The sequence below is a fragment of the Oncorhynchus nerka genome, linkage group LG27 (assembly GCF_034236695.1).
Source record: "Oncorhynchus nerka isolate Pitt River linkage group LG27, Oner_Uvic_2.0, whole genome shotgun sequence".
In the NCBI taxonomy this organism is placed as follows: Eukaryota; Metazoa; Chordata; class Actinopteri; order Salmoniformes; family Salmonidae; genus Oncorhynchus; species Oncorhynchus nerka.
Window position 1 is genome coordinate 83,790,024 of NC_088422.1, and position 27,749 is coordinate 83,817,772.

The 27,749-nt window shown below is 44.8% G+C and overlaps 1 protein-coding gene across 4 annotated transcripts; it reads left to right on the plus strand.

The window, feature by feature from the left end:
* Positions 1–4,221: 4,221 nt before the first annotated feature.
* On the plus strand, positions 4,222–26,205 carry LOC115120464 (COP9 signalosome complex subunit 2-like). Of its 4 annotated transcripts, none has more exons than XM_065012118.1 (13): positions 4,222–4,377; positions 4,901–5,014; positions 5,095–5,172; positions 5,329–5,454; positions 12,359–12,457; positions 13,913–13,990; positions 14,378–14,552; positions 14,881–15,059; positions 15,296–15,348; positions 17,132–17,229; positions 18,316–18,398; positions 18,695–18,753; positions 25,589–26,205. In XM_065012118.1, the coding sequence occupies exons 1-13, from the start codon at positions 4,234–4,236 to the stop codon at positions 25,731–25,733; spliced, it is 1,431 nt and encodes a 476-aa protein (XP_064868190.1). In that variant the 5' UTR covers positions 4,222–4,233; the 3' UTR covers positions 25,734–26,205. The 4 variants fall into 4 exon arrangements, with proteins under 4 accessions (XP_064868190.1, XP_064868192.1, XP_064868191.1 ...); XM_065012120.1 differs by having other exon boundaries at positions 12,368–12,457; XM_065012119.1 differs by having other exon boundaries at positions 4,222–4,371.
* Positions 26,206–27,749: the final 1,544 nt, after the last annotated feature.

Consider the following 27,749-nt stretch of genomic DNA (forward strand, 5'->3'; position numbering starts at 1 on the left):
CTGATTACCGATCACAGTCCAAGAGAGAAAGAGACCAGAGCTGGGCTGATCACTGATCACAGGCCAAGAGAGATAGAGACCAGAGCTGGGCTGATTACTGATCACAGACCCAGAGAGAGAGACCAGAGCTGGGCTGATCATTGATCACAGACCCAGAGAGAGAGACCAGAGCTGGGCTGATTACTGATCACAGGCCAAGAGAGAGAGACCAGAGCTGGTCTGATTACTGATCACAGACCCAGAGAGAGAAACCAGAGCTGGTCTGATTACTGATCACAGGCCCAGAGAGAGAGAGAGAGACCAGAGCTGGTCTGATCACTGATCACAGGCCCAGAGAGAGAGAGACCAGAGCTGGTCTGATTACTGATCACAGGCCAGGAGAGAGAGACCAGAGCTGGGCTGATCACAGGCCACGAGAGAGAGACCAGAGCTGGTCTGATCACTGATCACAGGCCCAGAGAGAGAGACCAGAGCTGGTCTGATCACTGATCACAGGCCAGGAGAGAGAGACCAGAGCTGGGCTGATCACAGGCCACGAGAGAGAGACCAGAGCTGGTCTGATCACTGATCACAGGCCCAGAGAGAGAGACCAGAGGCAGTATTTATGTTACATGTATTTAAAATGCATATTTAAATGACTTTTGAGTATTTTGTAATCTGTATTTCACTGGCCTGAACTATAGTCCAGTGTATTTTGTAATCTGTATTTCACTGGCCTGAACTATAGTCCAGTGTATTTTGTAATCTGTATTTCACTGGCCTGAACTATAGTCCAGTGTATTTTGTAATCTGTATTTCACTGGCCTGAACTATAGTCCAGTGTATTTTGTAATCTGTATTTCACTGGCCTGAACTATAGTCCAGTGTATTTTGTAATCTGTATTTCACTGGCCTGAACTATAGTCCAGTGTATTTTGTAATCTGTATTTCACTGGCCTGAACTATAGTCCAGTGTATTTTGTAATCTGTATTTCACTGGCCTGAACTATAGTCCAGTGTATTTTGTAATCTGTATTTCACTGGCCTGAACTATAGTCCAGTGTATTTTGTAACAAGATACTTTAGATAGCTGTATTATGTATTTTCAAAATACAAAATACTTTTCAACAGTCCTGATAGAAAATTATGGACTATTTCTTCTAAAATAAGGTGAAATTGAAAAGGCGCTTGGTTCACACATGTATTTGTTCCATTTCTAACTGCACAGGACATCTGACTGAAATAGTCTGTCTATTATGTATTTTATGTATTTTGAAAATAAATATCTTTATAAAAATGTATTGTTGACAACAGTATTTGGCATGTTATTTTCATACATTCTTTAGGGTATTTTATTACAAGATACATGTTGCTGTATCTTTGTCCATCTGAAGGGGTGTGGCTTATTAGAATAATAATATCCATGCTTTGCAAGTGGTCATTTTTACATTTGCATTTTGGTCATTTAGCATCCAGAGCGACATACAGTCAGTGCATTCAACTAAAGTAGATAAACAACCACATATCAGAGTCATAGCAAGTAAAATGTTTTTTGTTGTTACCATTACTAAGAATGTTGTTGAGGTTATTGTTGTATTTTGTTTTGATACATTAGTCTTTAGGGTATTTTGTCATTTTTGCCCATCTCTGCACACACACACACTGGATATTGTGGAGGAGCCCTGTTTCCCAGTAACAGCATGCTGACACATCCCGCCCTGCTCTCCTTTCTCTGGTGCTGGATCCATCAGATGATATTATAAATATTATGCTCCAACTGGTCCAGAATAATGGGATAAACCAACTAAAGCTCTTCTGTCTTCCACAATGCGGTTATGACACGTCTCAGGCCTCTTTCTTAAATTAGAAATCAGTCTTCTCAGAAAAGGAATCTCTTTAGTAATAAAATATGTTAGTGAGTCTGGTGTAAAACAAGCTCCCTAGTGAGGGAGAGAGAGATTACAGACAGGACACATGCTGTTAGTGGCAGCCAACACAGTGTGTGTGTGTGTGTGTGTGTGTGTGTGTGTGTGTGTGTGTGTGTGTGTGTGCGTCATAGAGTGGCAGCCAACACTGTTTTAAAATGGTCATGAAATATTTTTAAACCTGATCCACAGGGTTGATTCCACTCTATTCAGAAACGGCCTCCCAGAGTTATCACGCAATGTTAGTAAAAAACACTCCAATAGATCCACATTCATAGTTCATACCTCAGTGAGTCCCTCACTGCTGAGAACAAACCAACTCTGCCAAGGGTGTTTTTTTCTCTGAGTACCCCAGAGACTGGCCTGTTGAAATCCCTTTAAACAAATGATTTGACCCTATCAAAATGCTGAAAACCTCTTGTCATGGTTCAGACCCATTTCTCAGTGTGGGATTGCAACTGGGCCAATCAAATCAAATCAAATGTATCAAACCAAATGTATTTATATAGCCCTTCGTACATCAGCTGATATCTCAAAGTGCTGTACAGAAACCCAGCCTAAAACCCCAAACAGCAAGCAATGCAGGTGTAGAAGCACGGTGGCTAGGAAAAACTCCCTAGAAAGGCCAAAACCTAGGAAGAAATCTAGAGAGGAACCAGGCTATGAGGGGTGGCCAGTCCTCTTCTGGCTGTGCCGGGTGGAGATTATAACAGAACATGGCCAAGATGTTCAAATGTTCATAAATGACCAGCATGGTCAAATAATAATAATCACAGTAGTTGTCGAGGGTGCAGCAAGTCAGCACCTCAGGAGTAAATGTCAGTTGGCTTTTCATAGCCGATCATTAAGAGTATCTCTACCACTCCTGCTGTCTCTAGAGAGTTGAAAACAGCAGGTCTGGGACAGGTAGCACGTCCGGTGAACAGGTCAGGATTCCATAGCCGCAGGCAGAACAGTTGAAACTGGAGCAGCAGCACGGCCAGGTGGACTGGGGACAGCAAGGAGTCATCATGCCAGGTAGTCCTGAGGCATGGTCCTAGGGCTCAGGTCCTCCGAGAGAGAGAAAGAAAGAGAGAAAGAGAGAATTAGAGAGAGCATACTTAAATTCACACAGGACACCGGATAAGACAGGAGAAGTACACCAGATATAACAAACTGAACCTAGTCCCCCAACACACAAACTACTGCAGCATAAATACTGGAGGCTGAGAGAGGAGGGGTCAGGAGACACTGTGGCCCCATCCGATGATACCCCCGGACAGGGCCAAACAGGAAGGATATAACCCCACACCACTAGAGGGATATCTTCAACCAACCAACTTACCATCCTGAGACAAGGCCGAGTATAGCCCACAAAGATCTCCGCCACGGCACAATCCAAGGGGGGCGCCAACCCAGACATGAAGATCACATCAGTGACTCAACCCACTCAAGTGACGCACCCCTCCTAGGGACGGCATGAAAGAGCACCAGTAAGCCAGTGACTCAGCCCCTGTCAATGTGTGTGTATGTACAGTACCAGTCAAAAGTTTGGACACATCTACTCATTCAAGGGTTTTTCTTTATTTTTACTATTTTCTACATTGTAGAATAATAGTGAAGACATCAAAACTATGAAATAACACATATGGAATCATGTAGTAACCAAAAAAGTGTCAAAATATATTTGAGATTTGAGATTCTTCAAAGTAGCCACCCTTTTGGCATTCTCTCAACCAGCTTCATGAGGAATGCTTTTCCGTTCACCTACTCCGCGTCTCACAAAGACACGGCGGTTGGAACCAAAAATCGCACATTTGTGTGTATGTATATGACTCCCCCTCCACACACACACACACACACACTATCATCTCTGCACTCTTCAGTTTTACAATAGGGACGAGTCCCTGATATATCTGGTAGACTTTTTAAATATTTTATTTCACCTTTATTTAACCAGGTAGTCCAGTACAAGTTCTCATTAACAACTGCGACCTGGCCAAGATAAAGCAAAGTAGTGTGACACAAACAACAACACAGAGTTACACATGGAATAAACAAATGTACAGTCAATAACACAATAGGAAAAAATCTATATACAGTGTGTGTAAATGAGGTAAGATTAGGGAGGTAAGGCAGGGGTAAGACTTCATAAATACATGGTCCTCATGCTTGTCCTTTTGATTTGTGATGTAAGTTTTTTATGGCTATTTCTAGGATGATAAGGTAAGATAGTTATCAGTGAGTCAAATTGAATTAATTGAAAAGACTAGAAATGTTACAGATCTATACTGTGATGTGACAGCGACAGCTTCCGGTAGAAAAGCGAACTACAATACCAGAAAGAACAATGCAGTACTATGCTGAAACCGGCGTAGTGTTTGGTGGCGCTGTAGAGCTGCGATGTGTTTGTTGTCTCCGAAGACCCGTCAAGATGTCTGACATGGAAGATGATTTCATGTGCGACGATGAAGAAGATTATGATCTGGTAAGCGTAAGTTTACATAATACGTTTCTATTTCCTTGTTTATTGATGTTTAATCAGAGCTGCTTCCTTAGCTAGTATATTTTCATTAGCTAGGTCGGAGCAGGGGAGTTAGCTAGTTAGGTAGCTAAACTACCTAGATAGATAGCTAGTTCAGCTAACGTTAGCATAAAGGCGAGGATAGCTTGCAGAGTTGCTGCTAGTGCTAGCTAAGCTCGGCTGCTTGGCATGGGGGAAACTGAGTTTGCTATAGTATACTGAGTTAGCTATACTAGTCAATTTATTATAGCATGTTATGTTACCATAGCTAGCCACAAACATACAACCGTTTAGCTAGCTAGGTGTAGATAACTACCCTGTGGCCGCGCATGCGCCGCTGCTGGTTAGAGAAAACAGCTAGCTACTTAGACTCATTAGTAAACAACTATGGCAAGCCGTTATCCCAATCATAACATCTCTGTCACGTTATCAATTTTTGCTGTGTTAACTCATAGCCAGCTAACTTATGTCCTGAGTTTATGTCTCAACCCAGGAATATTCCGAGGACAGTAACTCAGAGCCAAATGTCGACTTGGAAAACCAGTACTACAATTCCAAAGCACTGAAGGAGGATGACCCCAAAGCAGCTCTCAACAGCTTTCAGAAGGTGGGTACTGGCTACTCACTCGCTCCACTCACTCACAGATTGATGAGTGTACGATGGTAATGTATACTCTCTATTGGCAGGTATTGGAGCTGGAGGGAGAGAAGGGAGAATGGGGGTTCAAAGCCCTAAAACAGATGATCAAAATCAACTTCAAGCTAGTAAGAAATGAAATGCTCTGTGGTGTTGTCTCAAAATGTCTACTCTCCGTCTCTGAGTCAGTATGATTAGTGCTTGTGAGTTTTCTTTATGACATACTGTCATTCCCACTGCAACTTCAATGCCCTGTCTCCTGTCGAACTGTGTGTGTCCTGCAGACCAACTTCCCAGAGATGATGTCTCGGTACAAGCAGCTGTTGACGTACATCAGGAGCGCTGTGACCAGAAACTACTCAGAGAAGTCCATCAACTCCATCCTAGACTACATCTCCACCTCCAAACAGGTATAGACGCAATACCTGGAACTAGAACAAAGGGTTTTTGGCCTCAAAGCTCAGATCTTTATTTTGGCTCAAATCTCAAGTTTTGTGAACTGTTTGTTATTCCATTAAAAAAAAAAAAACTTTTTATCAATATCAATTTCTTACAACTTTTGTCTTATATGGCCAATAAAGTTACTGACTCTGGGTGAGTCCTATTGGTATGAATGAAGTGGTGGCAGTGGTTCCATGTTCTAGATGACTGAGGTGTTAATGTAGGCTGAGGTTCATGTTCTACACGACTGAGGTGTTAATGTAGGTTGAGGTTCATGTTCTGGATGACAGGTGTTAATGTAGGCTGAGGTTCATGTTCTACACGACTGAGGTGTTAATGTAGGCTGAGGTTCATATTCTACATGACTGAGGTGTTAATGTAGGCTGAGGTTCATGTTCTAGATGACTGAGGTGTTAATGTAGGCTGAGGTTCATGTTCTAGATGACTGAGGTGTTAATGTAGGCTGAGGTTCATGTTCTACATGACAGGTGTTAATGTAGGCTGAGGTTCATGTTCTGGATGACAGGTGTTAATGTAGGCTGAGGTTCATGTTCTACATGACTGAGGTGTTAATGTAGGCTGAGGTTCATGTTCTACATGACTGAGGTGTTAATGTAGGCTGAGGTTCATGTTCTAGATGACTGAGGTGTTAATGTAGGCTGAGGTTCATGTTCTAGATGACTGAGGTGTTAATGTAGGCTGAGGTTCATGTTCTGGATGACAGGTGTTAATGTAGGCTGAGGTTCATGTTCTACATGACTGAGGTGTTAATGTAGGCTGAGGTTCATGTTCTACATGACAGGTGTTAATGTAGGCTGAGGTTCATGTTCTGGATGACTGAGGTGTTAACCTCTTACCTCTACCTGGGACGCTTGCGTCCCAACTAGAGCTCTGGAAATGCAAATGCGCTACGCTAAATGCTAATAGTATTAGTTAAAACTCAAAAGTTCATTAAAATACACATGCAGGGTATCAAATTAAAGCTACACTCGTTGTGAATCCAGGCAACAAGTCAGATTTTTAAAATGCTTTTCGGCGACAGCATGAGAAGCTATTATCTGATAGCATGCACCAATACACTACAACAGAAAAGCACAGCAGGGGACGTAAACAAAATAATTAGCATTTCGGCGTTACACAAACCGCACAATAAAATAGAAAACAGTCATTACCTTTCACCATCTTCTTTGTTGGCACTCCTAGATGTCCCATAAACACTATTGGGTCTTTATTTCGATTAAATCGGGCCATATAAAGCCAAGATATCGTTATATGTAGACTGTGTGATAAATGAAAAAAACAGCGATTTCACAACGTAACGTCATTTTTTAAAATTCAAAAAGTAGACGATAAACTTTCACAAAACACTTCGAAATACGTTTGTAATGCTACTTTAGGTATTAGTAAACGTTAATAAGCGATAAAAATCATCCGTAGGCGATGTACATATCATTAGCTGTCGTCTTGGAAAAAATTTCAGGAGAGAGCTCTTCCGGAATGATCTGGGCGGAGACCGGAGGTACGTCGTGCCCCTCTTTCGGTTCAACCAAGAATCAAAGAGGATTAAATTCACAAGATACTCGACTGCATGGGGATGCTGTGGGAGTTGAATGCTCGGTCTTATCTAATTCGGCTCACTGTTAACAATTTGCTGGAAGTGGCGCAATGATATTTATTTCCATTTTCTGTGATCAGGTTTTCCTGCGCTTTCCGATGTAACGCACGTTATGTAATAGCCACAGTCGTGATTTAACCAGTTTTAAAAACGTCCGAGGGTTTCCTATACACACATTCTAACCATATGAACGTACTATATTCCTGGCATGAGTAGCAGGGCGCTGAAATGTTGCGCGATTTTTAACAAAATGTTCAAAAAAGTAGAGGGTAGGAGCAACTAGTTAATGTAGGCTGAGGTTCATGTTCTAGATGACTGAGGTGTTAATGTAGGCTGAGGTTCATGTTCTAGATGACTGAGGTGTTAATGTAGGCTGAGGTTCATGTTCTAGATGACTGAGGTGTTAATGTAGGCTGAGGTTCATGTTCTACATGACTGAGGTGTTAATGTAGGCTGAGGTTCATGTTCTACATGGCTGAGGTGTTAATGTAGGCTGAGGTTCATGTTCTAGATGACTGAGGTGTTAATGTAGGCTGAGGTTCATGTTTGGGTGACTGAGGTGTTAATGTAGGCTGAGGTTCATGTTCTACATGACTGAGGTGTTAATGTAGGCTGAGGTTCATGTTCTACATGGCTGAGGTGTTAATGTAGGCTGAGGTTCATGTTCTAGATGACTGAGGTGTTAATGTAGGCTGAGGTTCATGTTTGGGTGACTGAGGTGTTAATGTAGGCTGAGGTTCATGTTCTACATGACTGAGGTGTTAATGTAGGCTGAGGTTCATGTTCTAGATGACTGAGGTGTTAATGTAGGCTGAGGTTCGTGTTCTGGATGACAGGTGTTAATGTAGGCTGAGGTTCATGTTCTACATGACAGGTGTTAATGTAGGCTGAGGTTCATGTTCTGGATGACTGAGGTGTTAATGTAGGCTGAGGTTCATGTTCTACACGACTGAGGTGTTAATGTAGGCTGAGGTTCATGTTCTACATGACTGAGGTGTTAATGTAGGCTGAGGTTCATGTTCTACATGACTGAGGTGTTAATGTAGGCTGAGGTTCATGTTCTACATGACTGAGGTGTTAATGTAGGCTGAGGTTCATGTTCTAGATGACTGAGGTGTTAATGTAGGCTGAGGTTCATGTTCTGGATGACTGAGGTGTTAATGTAGGCTGAGGTTCATGTTCTACATGACTGAGGTGTTAATGTAGGCTGAGGTTCATGTTCTAGATGACTGAGGTGTTAATGTAGGCTGAGGTTCGTGTTCTGGATGACAGGTGTTAATGTAGGCTGAGGTTCATGTTCTACATGACAGGTGTTAATGTAGGCTGAGGTTCATGTTCTGGATGACTGAGGTGTTAATGTAGGCTGAGGTTCATGTTCTAGATGACTGAGGTGTTAATGTAGGCTGAGGTTCATGTTCTAGATGACTGAGGTGTTAATGTAGGCTGAGGTTCATGTTCTAGATGACTGAGGTGTTAATGTAGGCTGAGGTTCATGTTCTACATGACTGAGGTGTTAATGTAGGCTGAGGTTCATGTTCTAGATGACTGAGGTGTTAATGTAGGCTGAGGTTCATGTTCTAGATGACTGAGGTGTTAATGTAGGCTGAGGTTCATGTTCTAGATGACTGAGGTGTTAATGTAGGCTGAGGTTCATGTTCTAGATGACTGAGGTGTTAATGTAGGCTGAGGTTCATGTTCCAGGTGACTGAGGTGTTAATGTAGGCTGAGGTTCATGTTCTAGATGACTGAGGTGTTAATGTGGGCTGTGGTTCATGTTCTACATGACTGAGGTGTTAATGTAGGCTGAGGTTCATGTTCTACATGACTGAGGTGTTAATGTAGGCTGAGGTTCATGTTCTAGATGACTGAGGTGTTAATGTAGGCTGAGGTTCATGTTCTGGATGACAGGTGTTAATGTAGGCTGAGGTTCATGTTCTACATGACTGAGGTGTTAATGTAGGCTGAGGTTCATGTTCTACATGACAGGTGTTAATGTAGGCTGAGGTTCATGTTCTACACGACTGAGGTGTTAATGTAGGCTGAGGTTCATGTTCTACATGACTGAGGTGTTAATGTAGGCTGAGGTTCATGTTCTGGATGACTGAGGTGTTAATGTAGGCTGAGGTTCATGTTCTACATGACAGGTGTTAATGTAGGCTGAGGTTCATGTTCTGGATGACTGAGGTGTTAATGTAGGCTGAGGTTCATGTTCTACACGACTGAGGTGTTAATGTAGGCTGAGGTTCATGTTCTACATGACTGAGGTGTTAATGTAGCTACATGACTGAGGTGTTAATGTAGGCTGAGGTTCATGTTCTACATGACTGAGGTGTTAATGTAGGCTGAGGTTCATGTTCTAGATGACTGAGGTGTTAATGTAGGCTGAGGTTCATGTTCTGGATGACAGGTGTTAATGTAGGCTGAGGTTCATGTTCTACATGACTGAGGTGTTAATGTAGGCTGAGGTTCATGTTCTGGATGACTGAGGTGTTAATGTAGGCTGAGGTTCATGTTCTAGATGACTGAGGTGTTAATGTAGGCTGAGGTTCATGTTCTACATGACTGAGGTGTTAATGTAGGCTGAGGTTCATGTTCTACATGACTGAGGTGTTAATGTAGGCTGAGGTTCATGTTCTAGATGACTGAGGTGTTAATGTAGGCTGAGGTTCATGTTCTAGATGACTGAGGTGTTAATGTAGGCTGAGGTTCATGTTCTGGATGACAGGTGTTAATGTAGGCTGAGGTTCATGTTCTACAAGACTGAGGTGTTAATGTAGGCTGAGGTTCATGTTCTACATGACTGAGGTGTTAATGTAGGCTGAGGTTCATGTTCTACATGACAGGTGTTAATGTAGGCTGAGGTTCATGTTCTGGATGACTGAGGTGTTAATGTAGACGGAGGTTCATGTTCTAGATGACTGAGGTGTTAATGTAGGCTGAGGTTCATGTTCTAGATGACTGAGGTGTTAATGTAGGCTGAGGTTCATGTTCTACATGACTGAGGTGTTAATGTAGGCTGAGGTTCATGTTCTACATGACTGAGGTGTTAATGTAGGCTGAGGTTCATGTTCTACACGACTGAGGTGTTAATGTAGGCTGAGGTTCATGTTCTACATGACTGAGGTGTTAATGTAGGCTGAGGTTCATGTTCTGGATGACTGAGGTGTTAATGTAGGCTGAGGTTCATGTTCTGGATGACTGAGGTGTTAATGTAGGCTGAGGTTCATGTTCTACATGACTGAGGTGTTAATGTAGGCTGAGGTTCATGTTCTAGATGACTGAGGTGTTAATGTAGGCTGAGGTTCATGTTCTACATGACTGAGGTGTTAATGTAGGCTGAGGTTCATGTTCTAGATGACTGAGGTGTTAATGTAGGCTGAGGTTCATGTTCCAGGTGACTGAGGTGTTAATGTAGGCTGAGGTTCTTGTTCTACATGACTGAGGTGTTAATGTGGGCTGTGGTTCATGTTCTACATGACTGAGGTGTTAATGTAGGCTGAGGTTCATGTTCTACATGACTGAGGTGTTAATGTAGGCTGAGGTTCATGTTCTACATGACTGAGGTGTTAATGTGGGCTGAGGTTCATGTTCTAGATGACTGAGGTGTTAATGTAGGCTGAGGTTCATGTTCTACATGACAGGTGTTAATGTAGGCTGAGGTTCATGTTCTACACGACTGAGGTGTTAATGTAGGCTGAGGTTCATGTTCTACATGACTGAGGTGTTAATGTAGGCTGAGGTTCATGTTCTGGATGACAGGTGTTAATGTAGGCTGAGGTTCATGTTCTACATGACAGGTGTTAATGTAGGCTGAGGTTCATGTTCTAGATGACTGAGGTGTTAATGTAGGCTGAGGTTCATGTTCTACATGACTGAGGTGTTAATGTAGGCTGAGGTTCATGTTCTACATGACAGGTGTTAATGTAGGCTGAGGTTCATGTTCTACACGACTGAGGTGTTAATGTAGGCTGAGGTTCATGTTCTACATGACTGAGGTGTTAATGTAGGCTGAGGTTCATGTTCTGGATGACAGGTGTTAATGTAGGCTGAGGTTCATGTTCTACATGACAGGTGTTAATGTAGGCTGAGGTTCATGTTCTGGATGACTGAGGTGTTAATGTAGGCTGAGGTTCATGTTCTACACGACTGAGGTGTTAATGTAGGCTGAGGTTCATGTTCTACATGACTGAGGTGTTAATGTAGCTACACGACTGAGGTGTTAATGTAGGCTGAGGTTCATGTTCTAGATGACTGAGGTGTTAATGTAGGCTGAGGTTCATGTTCTGGATGACTGAGGTGTTAATGTAGGCTGAGGTTCATGTTCTAGATGACTGAGGTGTTAATGTAGGCTGAGGTTCATGTTCTAGATGACTGAGGTGTTAATGTAGGCTGAGGTTCATGTTCTAGATGACTGAGGTGTTAATGTGGGCTGAGGTTCATGTTCTACATGACTGAGGTGTTAATGTAGGCTGAGGTTCATGTTCTACATGACTGAGGTGTTAATGTAGGCTGAGGTTCATGTTCTACATGACTGAGGTGTTAATGTAGGCTGAGGTTCATGTTCCAGGTGACTGAGGTGTTAATGTAGGCTGAGGTGTTAATGTGGGCTGAGGTTCATGTTCTAGATGACTGAGGTGTTAATGTAGGCTGAGGTTCATGTTCTACATGACAGGTGTTAATGTGGGCTGAGGTTCATGTTCTACATGACTGAGGTGTTAATGTAGGCTGAGGTTCATGTTCTAGATGACTGAGGTGTTAATGTAGGCTGAGGTTCATGTTCTACATGACTGAGGTGTTAATGTAGGCTGAGGTTCATGTTCTACATGACTGAGGTGTTAATGTAGGCTGAGGTTCATGTTCTACATGACTGAGGTGTTAATGTAGGCTGAGGTTCATGTTCTGGATGACAGGTGTTAATGTAGGCTGAGGTTCATGTTCTACATGACTGAGGTGTTAATGTAGGCTGAGGTTCATGTTCCAGGTGACTGAGGTGTTAATGTAGGCTGAGGTTCATGTTCTACATGACTGAGGTGTTAATGTGGGCTGAGGTTCATGTTCTGGATGACAGGTGTTAATGTAGGCTGAGGTTCATGTTCTGGATGACAGGTGTTAATGTAGGCTGAGGTTCATGTTCTACATGACTGAGGTGTTAATGTAGGCTGAGGTTCATGTTCCAGGTGACTGAGGTGTTAATGTGGGCTGAGGTTCATGTTCTACATGACTGAGGTGTTAATGTGGGCTGTGGTTGGTTGTTTTATGTGTCACAGATGGACCTGCTGCAGGAGTTTTATGAAACGACGCTGGACGCTCTGAAGGATGCCAAGAACGACAGACTCTGGTTCAAAACTAACACAAAGGTAGGGTGTGTCAAAATAATATCAGCTTTTTCCTAGTGTGCACTCAGTCACTACTTCCCACAAAAATCAAAAAGCAGTGGATTGGTGGTAGCAGGGACTAGTAATTTCCTCTCAAATCAATAAAGTGAAGTGAACAAGTGAGAATTGGGACATATGCATGTAGTACATAATGTTTCTGTTTATTTCTATGAGTAGGACAATATCTGATCTGGCAGTTTGTCAGGCCTCTGTGTTTGGGAGTTTCTACCTCTGCAATGCCCTAGACTGGCAGCGAGATCTGTTTGTGTTCAATTGTTTGCCAAACATCACCCTAACATCCTTATTTAGTGATAGTTATAGCACAAACATAGACGTTGTTGTTGTCTCTCAGCCTGTTTTAACTGTCGTCCTCTTGTTGTCTCTCAGCCTGTTTTAACTGTCATCCTCTGGTTGTCTCTCAGCCTGTTTTAACTGTCATCCTCTGGTTGTCTCTCAGCCTGTTTTAACTGTCATCCTCTGGTTGTCTCTCAGCCTGTTTTAACTGTCATCCTCTGGTTGTCTCTCAGCCTGTTTTAACTGTCATCCTCGTGTTGTCTCTCAGCCTGTTTTAACTGTCATCCTCTGGTTGTCTCTCAGCCTGTTTTAACTGTCATCCTCTGGTTGTCTCTCAGCCTGTTTTAACTGTTGTCCTCATGTTGTCTCTCAGCCTGTTTTAACTGTTGTCCTCGTGTTGTCTCTCAGTCTGTTTTAACTGTCATCCTCTGGTTGTCTCTCAGCCTGTTTTAACTGTTGTCCTCGTGTTGTCTCTCAGCCTGTTTTAACTGTTGTCCTCGTGTTGTCTCTCAGCCTGTTTTAACTGTCATCCTCTGGTTGTCTCTCAGCCTGTTTTAACTGTTGTCCTCATGTTGTCTCTCAGCCTGTTTTAACTGTTGTCCTCGTGTTGTCTCTCAGCCTGTTTTAACTGTCATCCTCTGGTTGTCTCTCAGCCTGTTTTAACTGTTGTCCTCGTGTTGTCTCTCAGCCTGTTTTAACTGTCATCCTCTGGTTGTCTCTCAGCCTGTTTTAACTGTCATCCTCTGGTTGTCTCTCAGCCTGTTTTAACTGTTGTCCTCATGTTGTCTCTCAGCCTGTTTTAACTGTTGTCCTCGTGTTGTCTCTCAGCCTGTTTTAACTGTTGTCCTCGTGTTGTCTCTCAGCCTGTTTTAACTGTCGTCCTCTGGTTGTCTCTCAGCCTGTTTTAACTGTCATCCTCTGGTTGTCTCTCAGCCTGTTTTAACTGTTGTCCTCGTGTTGTCTCTCAGCCTGTTTTAACTGTTGTCCTCATGTTGTCTCTCAGCCTGTTTTAACTGTTGTCCTCGTGTTGTCTCTCAGCCTGTTTTAACTGTTGTCCTCGTGTTGTCTCTCAGCCTGTTTTAACTGTCGTCCTCTGGTTGTCTCTCAGCCTGTTTTAACTAAAGTCCTCTGGTTGTCTCTCAGCTGGGCAAGCTGTACCTGGAGAGGGAGGAATTTGGGAAGTTACAGAAGATCCTCAGACAGCTGCACCAGTCCTGTCAGGTACAGTAAGACAGGTGGTAGTCTGAGACAACGCTTAGTCTGATGGGGTTTACACAGCCATCTGAGTAGCTAAGTTCCCAATATGGCTGCTAGCAGTATTTTTGTTGTTGTATACTGGTATGATCTGTTATGTTGTATATCTATGTGCACTGGAGACAGATGATGTTGCAGATATATGGTCTGTTTTGTGTATATCTGATCTATTATGTGGTATATCTGTATCTATGTGCACTGCAGCAGACAATGTTGAAGATCTGTGGTCTGTTATGTGCATATCTGATCTGTTAAGTTCTATATCTATGTGCAGTGCAGACAAAGGATATTGGGGATCTATGGTCTTTTATGTGTGTGTGATCTGTAATGGTGTATATCTATGTCTCTCTCTAGACAGATGACGGGGAGGACGACCTAAAGAAAGGCACCCAGCTCCTGGAGATCTATGCTCTGGAGATCCAGATGTACACAGCCCAGAAGAACAACAAGAAGCTGAAGGCCCTGTATGAACAGTCCCTGCACATCAAGTCTGCTATCCCTCACCCACTCATTATGGGAGTCATCAGGGGTGTGTTACCACCGTAGACAGATGAAACCCTGAAGGCAGCATAGCTGTCAACATTATTATATTTGACATGTATTGCATTGGAGCCACACACACACAGCGGTTTACATTGAATAAATACATTGACCGTAGAAAAATAATCCCCTTTAGAATAGTAATTCTATGGTTACTTCTTGTAAACTGACGTGTAGGGAAACTCGGGGAGGTTTGCCACTATCGTGGATAGAACCCATAATATTGTATAAGAAGGTAAAAGAATGTGTGTGTCAGTCACTGCGTGTGTTTATGTGATGTACTAACAGGCCTGTTCCTGTTTTGTCCCCTTCCCCAGAGTGTGGGGGTAAGATGCACCTGAGAGAGGGGGAGTTTGAGAAGGCCCACACAGACTTCTTTGAGGCGTTTAAGAACTACGATGAGTCAGGCAGCCCCAGGAGAACCACCTGTCTGAAGTACCTGGTGCTGGCCAACATGCTCATGAAGTCTGGAATCAACCCTTTCGACTCACAGGAGGTACAACACTCATTCAATTCAGTTTAGTTAAGTCCAGTTAATTTAAATGTTATTTATCCCCTTAGAGCAATTACTAACATTATCATTATGGAACAATACACGTGGTGGATGCATCCCGTACCTTTATATTGTTGGAGGCAACATTGCATTAATCAAATTCAAATCACCTGCAGCAAACACTGCTTGATAAAGTGTTGTATTACAGTGGCTGTTCTTATTGTGTTTTTCTGTGACAGGCCAAACCCTATAAAAACGACCCAGAGATCTTGGCCATGACAAATCTAGTAAGGTAAGAACACGTGTGTGCTTCTAGTCATCCATGGCGGTGTTGCTGATATTTTAGGGTAGAAAGCCAAGGCATCAGTTAAACAATAACGTCACTATGTACAACCTATTTCCACTTATTTGTGCTGAGTTGTCAGTCGACCCAAACTGTTATTGTTTTACATCACATATAAGTGGTTGATGGAGGTGCAACATAGTGAAGATACCCTTTAACCACGGGTTCAGCTGTGGCGTCTCTTCAACCTAATGTATGATCAGTCTGGGATCCACGAAACAGAGGGTCTGCTCTGTGATTTTGATGCAATTGCAGAAGGAAATGGAACCGCTCCTAGGCTGTGGCTCTGACACCTCTCTCTCAAAATGTAAAACAAGGCTGTGGCCTCCGTGAACTCATGTTTGTTTCCCAGACGATGACTGGTTGACAGGTGTAGTTGGGGAGGGGTTTCTGGTATGTCTGCTCTGAACAGTGTGAGAAGCATGAATGCCCTACCGTTCACGGCCTCCACATTCGTTAACACAGAGGATGCTGGATTGAATGGCATCGACCATAAAAAGCCCATTTGAAAGCCATTTGCTCTTTAGCTCTGGTCTCCTCCCTTAACACCATGGGACCACGCAGCCGTCATACCGCTCAGGAAGGAGACGCCTTTTGTCTCCTAGAGATGAACGTACTTTGGTGCGAAAAGTATAAATCAATCCCAGAACAACAGCAAAGGACCTTGTGAAGATGCTGGAGGGAACAGGTACAAAAGTATCTGTATCCACAGTAAAACGAGTCCTATATCGACATAACCTGAAAGGCCGCTCAGCAAGGAAGAAGCCACTGCTCCAAAACCGCCATAAAAAAGCCAGACAACGGTTTGCAACTGCACATGGGGACAAAGATCATACTTTTTGGAGAAATGTCCTCTAGTCTGATGAAACAAAAATATAACTGTTTGGCCATAATGACCATCACTATGTTTGGAGGAAAAAGGAGGAGGCTTGCAAGGCGAAGAACACCATCCCAACCGTGAAGCACAGGGGTGGCAGCATCATGTTGTTGGGGTGCTTTGCTGCAGGTGGGACTGGTGCACTTCACAAAATAGATGGCATTATGAGGAAGGACAATTGTGTGGATATATTGAAGCAACAGCTTGAGATATCAGTCAAGAAGTTAAAGCTTGGTCACAAATGGGTCTTCCAAATGGACAATGACCCCAAGCATACTTCTAAAGTTCTGGCAAAATGGCTTATAAGGACAACAAAGTTAAGGTATTGGAGTGGCCATCACAAAGCCCTGACCTCAATCCCATTGAAGATTTGTGGACAGAACTGAAAAAGCGTTTGTGAGCAAGGATGCCTACAAACGTGACTCAGTTACACCAGTTCTGTCAGGAGGAATGGGCCAAAATTCACCCAACTTATTGTTGGAAGCTTGTGGAAGGCTACCCAAAACGTTTGACCTTAGTTAAACAATTTAAAGGCAATGCTACCAAATACTAATTGAGTGTATGTAAACTTCTGACCCACTGGAAATGTGATGAAATAAATAAAAGCTGAAATAAATCATTATCTCTACTATTATTCTGACATTTCACATTCTTAAAATAAAGTGGTGATCCTAACTGACCTAAAACAGGTAATTATTGCTAGGATTAAATGTCAGGAATTGTGAAAGTAAGAATAAATGTATTTGGCTAAGGTGTATGTAAACTTCTGACTTGAACTGTCTGTCATTATTTTATGGATTGTAATGTCATTATTCTAACCCAGTGACTGTTCTACTGTTGTGTGTCTACTCTCAGCTCCTATCAGAATAATGACATCACAGAGTTTGAGAAGATACTGAAGACCAACCATAGTAGTATCATGGATGACCCCTTCATCAGAGAACACATAGAGGGTGAGTGGTGTTTGTGTGCCTGTGTGTATATGTGTGGGCTTTCTCACATTTGTTGATGAACGAGACATGGAAGTATTGCATTGAAGACGAGGTTTCAACAAACTTGAGACAAACTGTACCAGTATCTGCATATTGAGATGATGTGCCCTGGTGGACGGGGTGAGCGTGCCCTGCTGGACGGGGTGAGCGTGCCCTGCTGGACGGGGTGAGCGTGCCCTGGTGGACGGGGTGAGCGTGCCCTGCTGGACGGGGTGAGCGTGCCCTGCTGGACGGGGTGAGCGTGCCCTGGTGGACGGGGTGAGGTGGACGTGCGTGCCTGGTGGACGGGGTGAGCGTGCCCTGGTGGACGGGGTGAGCGTGCCCTGGTGGACGGGGTGAGCGTGCCCTGGTGGACGGGGTGAGCCTGGTGGACGGGGTGGCGTGCCCTGGTGGACGGGGTGAGCGTGCCCTGGTGGACGGGGTGAGCGTGCCCTGGTGGACGGGGTGAGCGTGCCCTGGTGGACGGGGTGAGCGTGCCCTGGTGGACGGGGTGAGCGTGCCCTGGTGGACGGGGTGAGCGTGCCCTGGTGGACGGGGTGAGCGTGCCCTGCTGGACGGGGTGAGCGTGCCCTGCTGGACGGGGTGAGCGTGCCCTGCTGGACGGGGTGAGCGTGCCCTGGTGGACGGGGTGAGCGTGCCCTGGTGGACGGGGTGAGCGTGCCCTGGTGGACGGGGTGAGCGTGCCCTGGTGGACGGGGTGAGCGTGCCCTGGTGGACGGGGTGAGCGTGCCCTGGTGGACGGGGTGAGCGTGCCCTGGTGGACGGGTGAGCGTGCCCTGCTGGACGGGGTGAGCGTGCCCTGGTGGACGACGGGGTGAGCGTGCCCTGGTGGACGGGGTGAGCGTGCCCTGGTGGACGGGGTGAGCGTGCCCTGGTGGACGGGGTGAGCGTGCCCTGGTGGACGGGGTGAGCGTGCCCTGGTGGACGGGGTGAGCGTGCCCTGGTGGACGGGGTGAGCGTGCCCTGGTGGACGGGGTGTGCGTGCCCTGGTGGACGGGGTGTGGACTGAAGAGACTCTGATCAGTGCTGTTTTGTCTTATTTTCCAGAGCTGCTGCGGAACATCAGGACCCAGGTCCTTATCGCGCTCATCAAGCCTTACACTAGAATACACATCCCATTCATCTCTAAGGTAAGTCTGAGGACAGCACTGGCATCTGGACTAACTAGCCTGGTCCCAGATCTGTTTGTGTGCTTTTTAGCCAATTCCTATGGTCATTGGCATGATGATTTTTACAATAAGAGTTGGTAGGACAGCACGAACAGATCTGAGACCAGGCTAGAGTTAATCATTGACTTCACTGTGTGTATTGATAATGTATCTGATAATGAACTTTGCTGAGTAGATAATGTATTTATTAGGTCACTGATGTTGCTGTTTGGATTGATCAAAGTGTAACGCCCTGTGTTCTGTCTCCTCTGTCTCAGGAGCTGAACATAGATGTTTGTGACGTGGAGAGTTTGTTGGTGCAGTGCATATTGGACAAGTAAGTTTGTCCTAGACATGCATCTGATCTGTGGCCCAAACTACCATTTAGGAGTGTAGAATCCACTGTTAGGAAAAGTTTTTTGCATCAAACAGACATTCACACCATGGAAGACTTGTATGTTTTCTCTAGACTCTTCCGTATTTCTATGAGAGGCTGAATACCTCTTATATACTACACCGAGTGCTCTTCCATTGACAGACTGACCAGGTGAAAGCTATGACCCCTTATTTCACTTGTTAAATCCACTTCAGTCAGTGTAGATGAAGGGGAGGAGACGGGTTAAAGAAGGATTTTAAAGCCTTGAGACATGGATCGCTGATGGGTTTCCTGTGTGTATCAGGATGGTCCACCACCCAAAGGACATCCAGCCTACTTGACACAACTGTGGGAAGGAAACATTGGATTCAACATGGGCCAGCATCCCCTTTCGACACCTTGTAGAGTCCAGTCCCTGATGAATTGAGGCTGTTCTGAGGGCCAAAGGGCGAAGGGTGCAACTCTATATTAGGAAGGTGTTCCTAATGTTTTGTGTGCTCCTGGGCTTACCCCATTTAGTCGATTGTTTGGTCAATAGGCTGTTGGTCGACCAAGAGTTGTTTTCAGTCGAGCAGTGGCAAATATATTCTAAAAAATAATGGCACACGAGACACCTGTCTGATTCACTCCTGTCTGAGTGGACTAATCCATTGCAGGCCGTGGGATGGCACACGAGACACCTGTCTGATTCACTCCTGTCTGAGTGGACTAATCCATTGCAGGCCGCGGGATGGTACACCAGTATCACCAGCAGTACATTTAACATAAATGGCCAACATTTCTTATCTACATTGTTTGGTTACTGTCATTTATTTTAATGCGTTCACAATATTATTATTCCAGTCTTACCGTTGTCATTGTAGGAGTGGACACATTGTTAGCCGAGTGTGTGCCAATTTGGGGATCGGATAGTATTTCTGATTGTCTTAACTCCCCATCACTGTGGAGCTTCTCAAATAAATGTTTTCTTTGCCTTCAACAGCAAGTAAACAAAGTATGTTTTACATCCATTGAGAATGAAAATAGTTCCTCAACGTAGCCTATTTAAAAAATATTTCCAGCTCTTTCGATAACCACTCGGCATGAAAGAGGGAAAAATGTAATACCCTGATCGGGTGGAAACGTCATAAAGGCCCACCTGATTACTTCTTATGTGATTTATAGGATATTTATTTTTATCAGGATTTTTTGTACCTGCGGGCTGCAGTGTTTTCATTTGTTGGCATTATGTAGGCTATTTTTACCTATTGGCAATAGAAGTTACTTTTTTCATTAGGTAGAATTCTTATTGACCACATGACATTGATTTTGAGATATGAAGATTTTATTATAAATTAAATGAAACTGTTTTACAAAAATGTGTATATGAAAATCGATCAGTAGAAATGGTACAATAACTTGCCAATCCAAATAGAAAAGGGTGATGACCGTTGGTGTAGCCTATTACAGGCTACTTCAGGAGCCTAACGGCAGAAGCTGCAGAGGCCAGCAGCAGCGGGAAGAGGAGGGTCTGGTTGGGAACAGGTTTTTGTCTTTCTGGTTAGGCTATATTGATCTCTGGCTCCCTCTTTGGTAATTTGTGTCTTTATTTTTAATTGCAGTGCTTAAAGCATCAGACATGCTCAGTAGTCAACATATAGTTGATTTTATTCAAACAATAGGGTGTGTCTATATATGTAAAAAATAAACATACACAAACTATTTTTTGTTGTTGGGACAGCCCTAATATACTCAGTGTATAGTGTACCTGGCTGACAGAGGCATCACAAGACGAAGCAAAGCATGTTTCTTGTGCATGTGTGTTAAGACATGTTTCGTGTACGGGGATCATTTGAATTTCTCAGTTCCTCATAGTTTCCACCCTGCACCTTGAGGAATGCAGGAGGCCAGCATGAGTCTCTGTCTCTCTCTCTGTCTCTGTCTCCCCCTGTCTCTGTGGTGCTATTCTTCCCTGTTTAATTTATTGCAGATCTGTAATTTATTACTGGTTTCATTATTTAGTTTAGAAGTAGTGTACTTGCACACATTCAGTAACTTGCAGGCTACTTCCGGGTTGGAGCGAGCGGTCGCATCTGCACTCGGTCCGCAGGTAGTATTACATTTCATTACATTTCATTATAGTACAACGGTTTGATTTGTCTAATCTTAGCAATTTCGTCTTAGCTAGCTACATAGCCGTCTTTGTATCATAGATAATTGCGTAATTATCGTATTTCGTCGTCCTAACGCAGTCTACACTGCCCTGCAGCTAGCCAGCTAGCTAACGTCCACCGTTAGCTAGTCCACCGTCTACCGATTAGCAGCACAACTATTACACTCAACTGAACGACTTGATTAGTGTAGTGTTAGCTAGCTACATAGTTGTCTTTGCTGTCTTCGTATCCAAGATAATTGTGTAGTTTAGAGTGTGTAGTTTTATGTCGTCCTTAACATAGGAGACTCTGCTAGCTAGCCAACAGCTAGCCAACGTCTACCGAACAGAACTTCTGCACTCAACAATCCGGTCGCATTTCGCTTCGCTCCACAGGTAGTATCACATTTTTCATTTCATTTCATTACAGTACAACGGCTTGATTTGTTTGATCGTAGCTAGCTACATAGCTAGCTACATAGCCGTCTTTGTATCAAAGATAATTGTGTAGTCTAGAGCGATTTCCTAGGTTAGCTAGCCAGCTATTGTCGTTCTTTTAACGCAACGTAACGTAATCAACACTGCTAGCTAGCCCCGAATAGCAGCACAGTAGAAACTATTACACTCAACGGAACGACTTGATTAGTGTAGTGTCAACAACGCAGCCAATGCCAGCTAGCCTACATAGTCAACAACGCAGCCTCTGCCAGCTAGCCTACTTCAGCAGTACTGTATCATTTTAATCATTTTAGTCAATAAGATTCTTGCTACGTAAGCTTAACTTCCTGAACACTCGAGACGTGTAGTCCACTTGTCATTCCAATCTCCTTTGCATTAGCGTAGCCTCTTGTGTAGCCTGTCAACTATGTGTCTGTCTATCCCTGTTCTCTCCTCTCTGCACAGACCATACAAACGCTCCACACCGCGTGGCCACCCTAATCTGGTGGTCCCAGCGCGCACGACCCACGTGGAGTTCCAGGTCTCCGGTAGCCTCTGGAACTGCCGATCTGCGGCCAACAAGGCAGAGTTCATCTCAGCCTATGTCTCCCTCCAGTCCCTCGACTTCTTGGCACTGACGGAAACATGGATCACCACAGACAACACTGCTACTCCTACTGCTCTCTCTTCGCCTGCCCACGTGTTCTCGCACACCCCGAGAGCTTCTGGTCAGCGGGGTGGTGGCACCGGGATCCTCATCTCTCCCAAGTGGTCATTCTCTCTTTCTCCCCTTACCCATCTGTCTATCGCCTCCTTTGAATTCCATGCTGTCACAGTTACCAGCCCTTTCAAGCTTAACATCCTTATCATTTATCGCCCTCCAGGTTCCCTCGGAGAGTTCATCAATGAGCTTGATGCCTTGATAAGCTCCTTTCCTGAGGACGGCTCACCTCTCACAGTTCTGGGCGACTTTAACCTCCCCACGCCTACCTTTGACTCATTCCTCTCTGCCTCCTTCTTTCCACTCCTCTCCTCTTTTGACCTCACCCTCTCACCTTCCCCCTACTCACAAGGCAGGAAATACGCCGACCTCATCTTTACTAGATGCTGTTCTTCCACTAACCTCGTTGCAACTCCCCTCCAAGTCTCCGACCACTACCTTGTATCCTTTTCCCTCTCGCTCTCATCCAACACTTCCCACACTGCCCCTACTGGATGGTATCGCGCCGTCCCAACCTTCGCTCTCTCTCCCCCGCTACTCTCTCCTCTTCCATCCTATCATCTCTTCCCTCTGCTCAAACCTTCTCCAACCTATCTCCTGATTCTGCCTCCTCAACCCTCCTCTCCTCCCTTTCTGCATCCTTTGACTCTCTATGTCCCCTATCCTCCAGGCCGGCTCGGTCCTCCCCTCCCGCTCCGTGGCTCGACGACTCATTGCGAGCTCACAGAACAGGGCTCCGGGCAGCCGAGCGGAAATGGAGGAAAACTCGCCTCCTGCGGACCTGACATCTTTTCACTCCCTCCTCTCTACATTTTCCTATTCTCTCTCTGCTGCTAAAGCCACTTTCTACCACTCTAAATTCCAAGCATCTGCCTCTAACCCTAGGAAGCTCTTTGCAACCTTCTCCTCCCTCCTGAATCCTCCTCCCCCTCCCCCCTCCTCCCTCTCTGCAGATGACTTCGTCAACCATTTTGAAAAGAAGGTCGACGACATCCGATCCTCGTTTGCTAAGTCAAACGACACCGCTGGTTCTGCTCACACTGCCCTACCCTGTGCTCTGACCTCTTTCTCCCTCTCTCTCCAGATGAAATCTCGCGTCTTGTGACGGCCGGCCGCCCAACAACCTGCCCGCTTGACCCTATCCCCTCCTCTCTTCTCCAGACCATTTCCGGAGACCTTCTCCCTTACCTCACCTCGCTCATCAACTCATCCCTGACCGCTGGCTACGTCCCCTCCGTCTTCAAGAGAGCGAGAGTTGCACCCCTTCTGAAAAAACCTACACTCGATCCCTCCGATGTCAACAACTACAGACCAGTATCCCTTCTTTCTTTTCTCTCCAAAACTCTTGAACGTGCCGTCCTTGGCCAGCTCTCCGCTATCTCTCTCAGAATGACCTTCTTGATCCAAATCAGTCAGGTTTCAAGACTAGTCATTCAACTGAGACTGCTCTTCTCTGTATCACGGAGGCGCTCCGCACTGCTAAAGCTAACTCTCTCTCCTCTGCTCTCATCCTTCTAGACCTATCGGCTGCCTTCGATACTGTGAACCATCAGATCCTCCTCTCCACCCTCTCCGAGTTGGGCATCTCCGGCGCGGCCCACGCTTGGATTGCGTCCCTACCTGACAGGTCGCTCCTACCAGGTGGCGTGGCGAGAATCCGTCTCCACACCACGTGCTCTCACCACTGGTGTCCCCCAGGGCTCTGTTCTAGGCCCTCTCCTATTCTCGCTATACACCAAGTCACTTGGCTCTGTCATAACCTCACATGGTCTCTCCTATCATTGCTATGCAGACGACACACAATTAATCTTCTCCTTTCCCCCTTCTGATGACCAGGTGGCGAATCGCATCTCTGCATGTCTGGCAGACATATCCGTGTGGATGACGGATCACCACCTCAAGCTGAACCTCGGCAAGACGGAGCTGCTCTTCCTCCCGGGAAGGACTGCCCGTTCCATGATCTCGCCATCACGGTTGACAACTCCATTGTGTCCTCCTCCCAGAGCGCTAAGAACCTTGGCGTGATCCTGGACAACACCCTGTCGTTCTCAACTAACATCAAGGCGGTGGCCCGTTCCTGTAGGTTCATGCTCTACAACATCCGCAGAGTACGACCCTGCCTCACACAGGAAGCGGCGCAGGTCCTAATCCAGGCACTTGTCATCTCCCGTCTGGATTACTGCAACTCGCTGTTGGCTGGGCTCCCTGCCTGTGCCATTAAACCCCTACAACTCATCCAGAACGCCGCAGCCCGTCTGGTGTTCAACCTTCCCAAGTTCTCTCACGTCACCCCGCTCCTCCGCTCCCTCCACTGGCTTCCAGTTGAAGTCGCATCCGCTACAAGACCATGGTGCTTGCCTACGGAGCTGTGAGGGGAACGGCACCTCAGTACCTCCAGGCTCTGATCAGGCCCTACACCCAAACAAGGGCACTGCGTTCATCCACCTCTGGCCTGCTCGCCTCCCTACCACTGAGGAAGTACAGTTCCCGCTCAGCCCAGTCAAAACTGTTCGCTGCTCTGGCCCCCCAATGGTGGAACAAACTCCCTCACGACGCCAGGACAGCGGAGTCAATCACCACCTTCCGGAGACACCTGAAACCCCACCTCTTTAAGGAATACCTAGGATAGGATAAAGTAATCCCTCTCACCCCCCCTCCCCCTTAAAAGATTTAGATGCACTACTGTTCCACTGGATGTCATAAGGTGAATGCACCAATTTGTAAGTCGCTCTGGATAAGAGCGTCTGCTAAATGACTTAAATGTAAATGTAAATGTACATAAAGTAAACTGATGAAAGATACCTGTAAACTGTTGATTGCTCCCGCAGTTTTATTGTGCAACGTTTTGACCCAAAGGTCCTTGTCAGCCGGATGAAGATCTATTGATCAAAACGTTGGGCAAATAAAACTTTGGGAGAAATCAACAGTTTGCGGGTATCTTATCTAGCATGTCTTTATTATTTCCCATGCTACTGTAGCAGACTGCTGTGCATTGTTTACTACCCTCAGCCTGATCAGATCTCCAGCCAGTCAACTGGAACAGATTGACATTTGACACTGCATTCCCAACGTTGTCACGGAGCTCAACAGAATATGTACTGTATGTAGTGAAATGTGGAGGTGGTGGAATGTGTTCATCAGACAGCTTAGTGTAGATGTGATAATTGGTTGAGAGAGAGTACACACATCAGTGGTTCAGGTGCTTGACAGAAACCAAACGGTGAAAGAAGTTCAACAATGACTCCAACTAATGCTATCCACAGTGATTTGTGTCATTTGGACCATAATCAAATGCAAATATTGATGTTGTTGATCCCATTTTTATATAAAAATGCATTGTTTTATACAATATTGTTTACCATATTTGATCCATTTCTAAATGTTTTCCTGACCAAGATGGAAAGAATGTTTAGTCATGTTGCTAGGATGCCAATGTCCATTCTTGTGTTGTATTTATTGAACCATTGTTCTCTGTTCTCTCTTGTGCTGTGGTTTCCTCCCCGTAGCACCATCCAAGGCCGTATCGACCAGGTCAACCAGCTGTTGGAGCTAGACTACCAGAAGAGAGGAGGGGCGCGCTACACTGCCTTAGACAAATGGACTAAACAACTCAACTCTCTAAACCAAGCCATCGTCAGCAAACTCACATGATTCTGACTGACATGTGACAATGGACAGCACTGAAAGATAGGAAGGAGAATCTCCATCAACTGTTCCAATGTGTCAGAATAGAAACCAGACGATCCAGTGTGGATGGGCTGAGCGGAGAGGAGCTCCACAGCAGCACAGAGATGTTTTGTGATCTGACACTGCGTTTCCTAGAGAAGGAGATATACTGCTTTCTAGAAGACATCAGCGCTCTCTAAGGGACATCTCGGTTTACGTCAAGCCCTTCGTGTTTGTTTTTCACAAGACTTTAGTAGAATGATTTAAGAAATATCACTGTCAACACCTTTTTAAAAGTGCTGTATTTTTTGGGGTGGGCAGTTTGAGTACAATAACACAATGGTTTATTAGTGCCTGTTGACTGGCAGCTGGTGTTGGGAAACCTTTTTCACAACATGTAGCTGCAGCATTGCATTCACGTTGGCTGTTGTGAATAAAACAAACTAATGTTCTCCAACTGTGTTTACTGTACATGACATTTCAATGTAGGTCTAGATACCGTCTACTTTTTAGCTCTCATGCTAACATTGGTTCCATACTATATTATTTGTAAATATCGGTATTATTTGGTAGTTGCAACAGACTCCTGTTCTTAGTGTTAGTCAATTGTTTGTGTGCAGAAACTTATGAATAGATAGATTCACTCCCATCACTGAAAATGTATCTATGTCATCCATCACATTGCATACAGAACAGTAGCAAAGCAGAAATCTGTTAGAATTATAATCCAAAAGTTGATTCAGTGTTGTAGGCTAGACATACAGTTGAAGTCGGAAGTTTACATACACTTTGGTTGTAGCAATTAAAACTCGTTTTTCAACCACTCCACAAATTTCTTGTTAACAAACTATAGTTTTGGCAAGTCGGTCAGGACATCTACTTTGTGCATGACACAAGTCATTTTTCTAACAATTGTTTACAGACTAATTATTTCAATTATAATTCACTGTATCACAATTCCAGTGGGTCGGAAGCTTACATACACTAAGTTGACTGTGCCTTTAAACAGCTTGGAGAATTCCAGAAAATGATCATCATTTGAGGTGTACCTGTGGATGTATTTCAAGGCCTGCCTTCAAACTCAGTGCCTCGCCTCTTTGCTTGACATCATGGGTAAATCAAAAGAAATCTGCCAAGACCTCAGAAAAATAATTGTTGACCTCTGCAAGTCTGGTTCATCCTTGGGAGAATTTTCCAAACGCCTGAAAGTACCACGTTCATCTGTACAAACAATAGTATGCAAGTATAAACACCATGGGCCCACGCAGCTGTTATACCGCTCAGGAAGAAGAGATGAACGTACTTTGGTGCGAAACGTGCAAATCAATCTCAGAACAACAGCAAAGGACCTTGTGAAGATGCTGGAGGAAACGGGTCAAAAGTATCTATATCCACAGTAAAACAAGTCCTATATCGACATAACCTGAAAGGCCGCTCAGCAAGGAAGAAGCCACTACTCCAAAACCGTCATATAAAAGCCAGACTACGGTTTGCAATTGCACACGGGGACAAAGATCAAACTTTTTGGAGAAATGTCCTCTGGTCTGATGAAACAAAAATAGAACTGTTTGGCCATAATGACCATCACTATGTTTGGAGGAAAAAGGAGGAGGCTTGCAAGCTGAAGAACACCATCCCAACCGTGAAGCACGGGGGTGGCAGCATCATGTTGTGGGGTGCTTTGCTGCAGGAGGGACTGGTACACTTCACAAAATAGATGGCATTATGAGGGAGGAAAATTATGGGGATAAATTGAAGAAACATATCAAGACATCAGTCAGGAAGTTAAAGCTTGGTCGCAAATGGGTCTTCCAAATGGACAATGACCCCAAGCATACTTCGAAAGTTGTGCCAAAATGGCTTGAGGACAACAAAGTCAAGGTATTGGAGTGGCCATCACAAAGCCCTGACCTCAATCCCATTGAAGATTTGTGGGCAGAACTGAAAAAGTGTGTATGAGCAAGGAGGCTTACAAACCTGACTCAGTTACACCAGCTCTGT

Excerpts from the sequence above, each read along its gene's own strand:
- LOC115120464 (XM_065012118.1), top strand. The coding sequence starts at position 4,234 with ATGCAGTACTATGCTGAAACCGGCGTAGTGTTTGGTGGCGCTGTAGAG. Across the intron at positions 18,399-18,694 it reads ACATCCCATTCATCTCTAAG|GAGCTGAACATAGATGTTTG; the intron begins GTAAGTCTGAGG and ends CCTCTGTCTCAG. Across the intron at positions 18,754-25,588 it reads GTGCAGTGCATATTGGACAA|CACCATCCAAGGCCGTATCG; the intron begins GTAAGTTTGTCC and ends TCCTCCCCGTAG.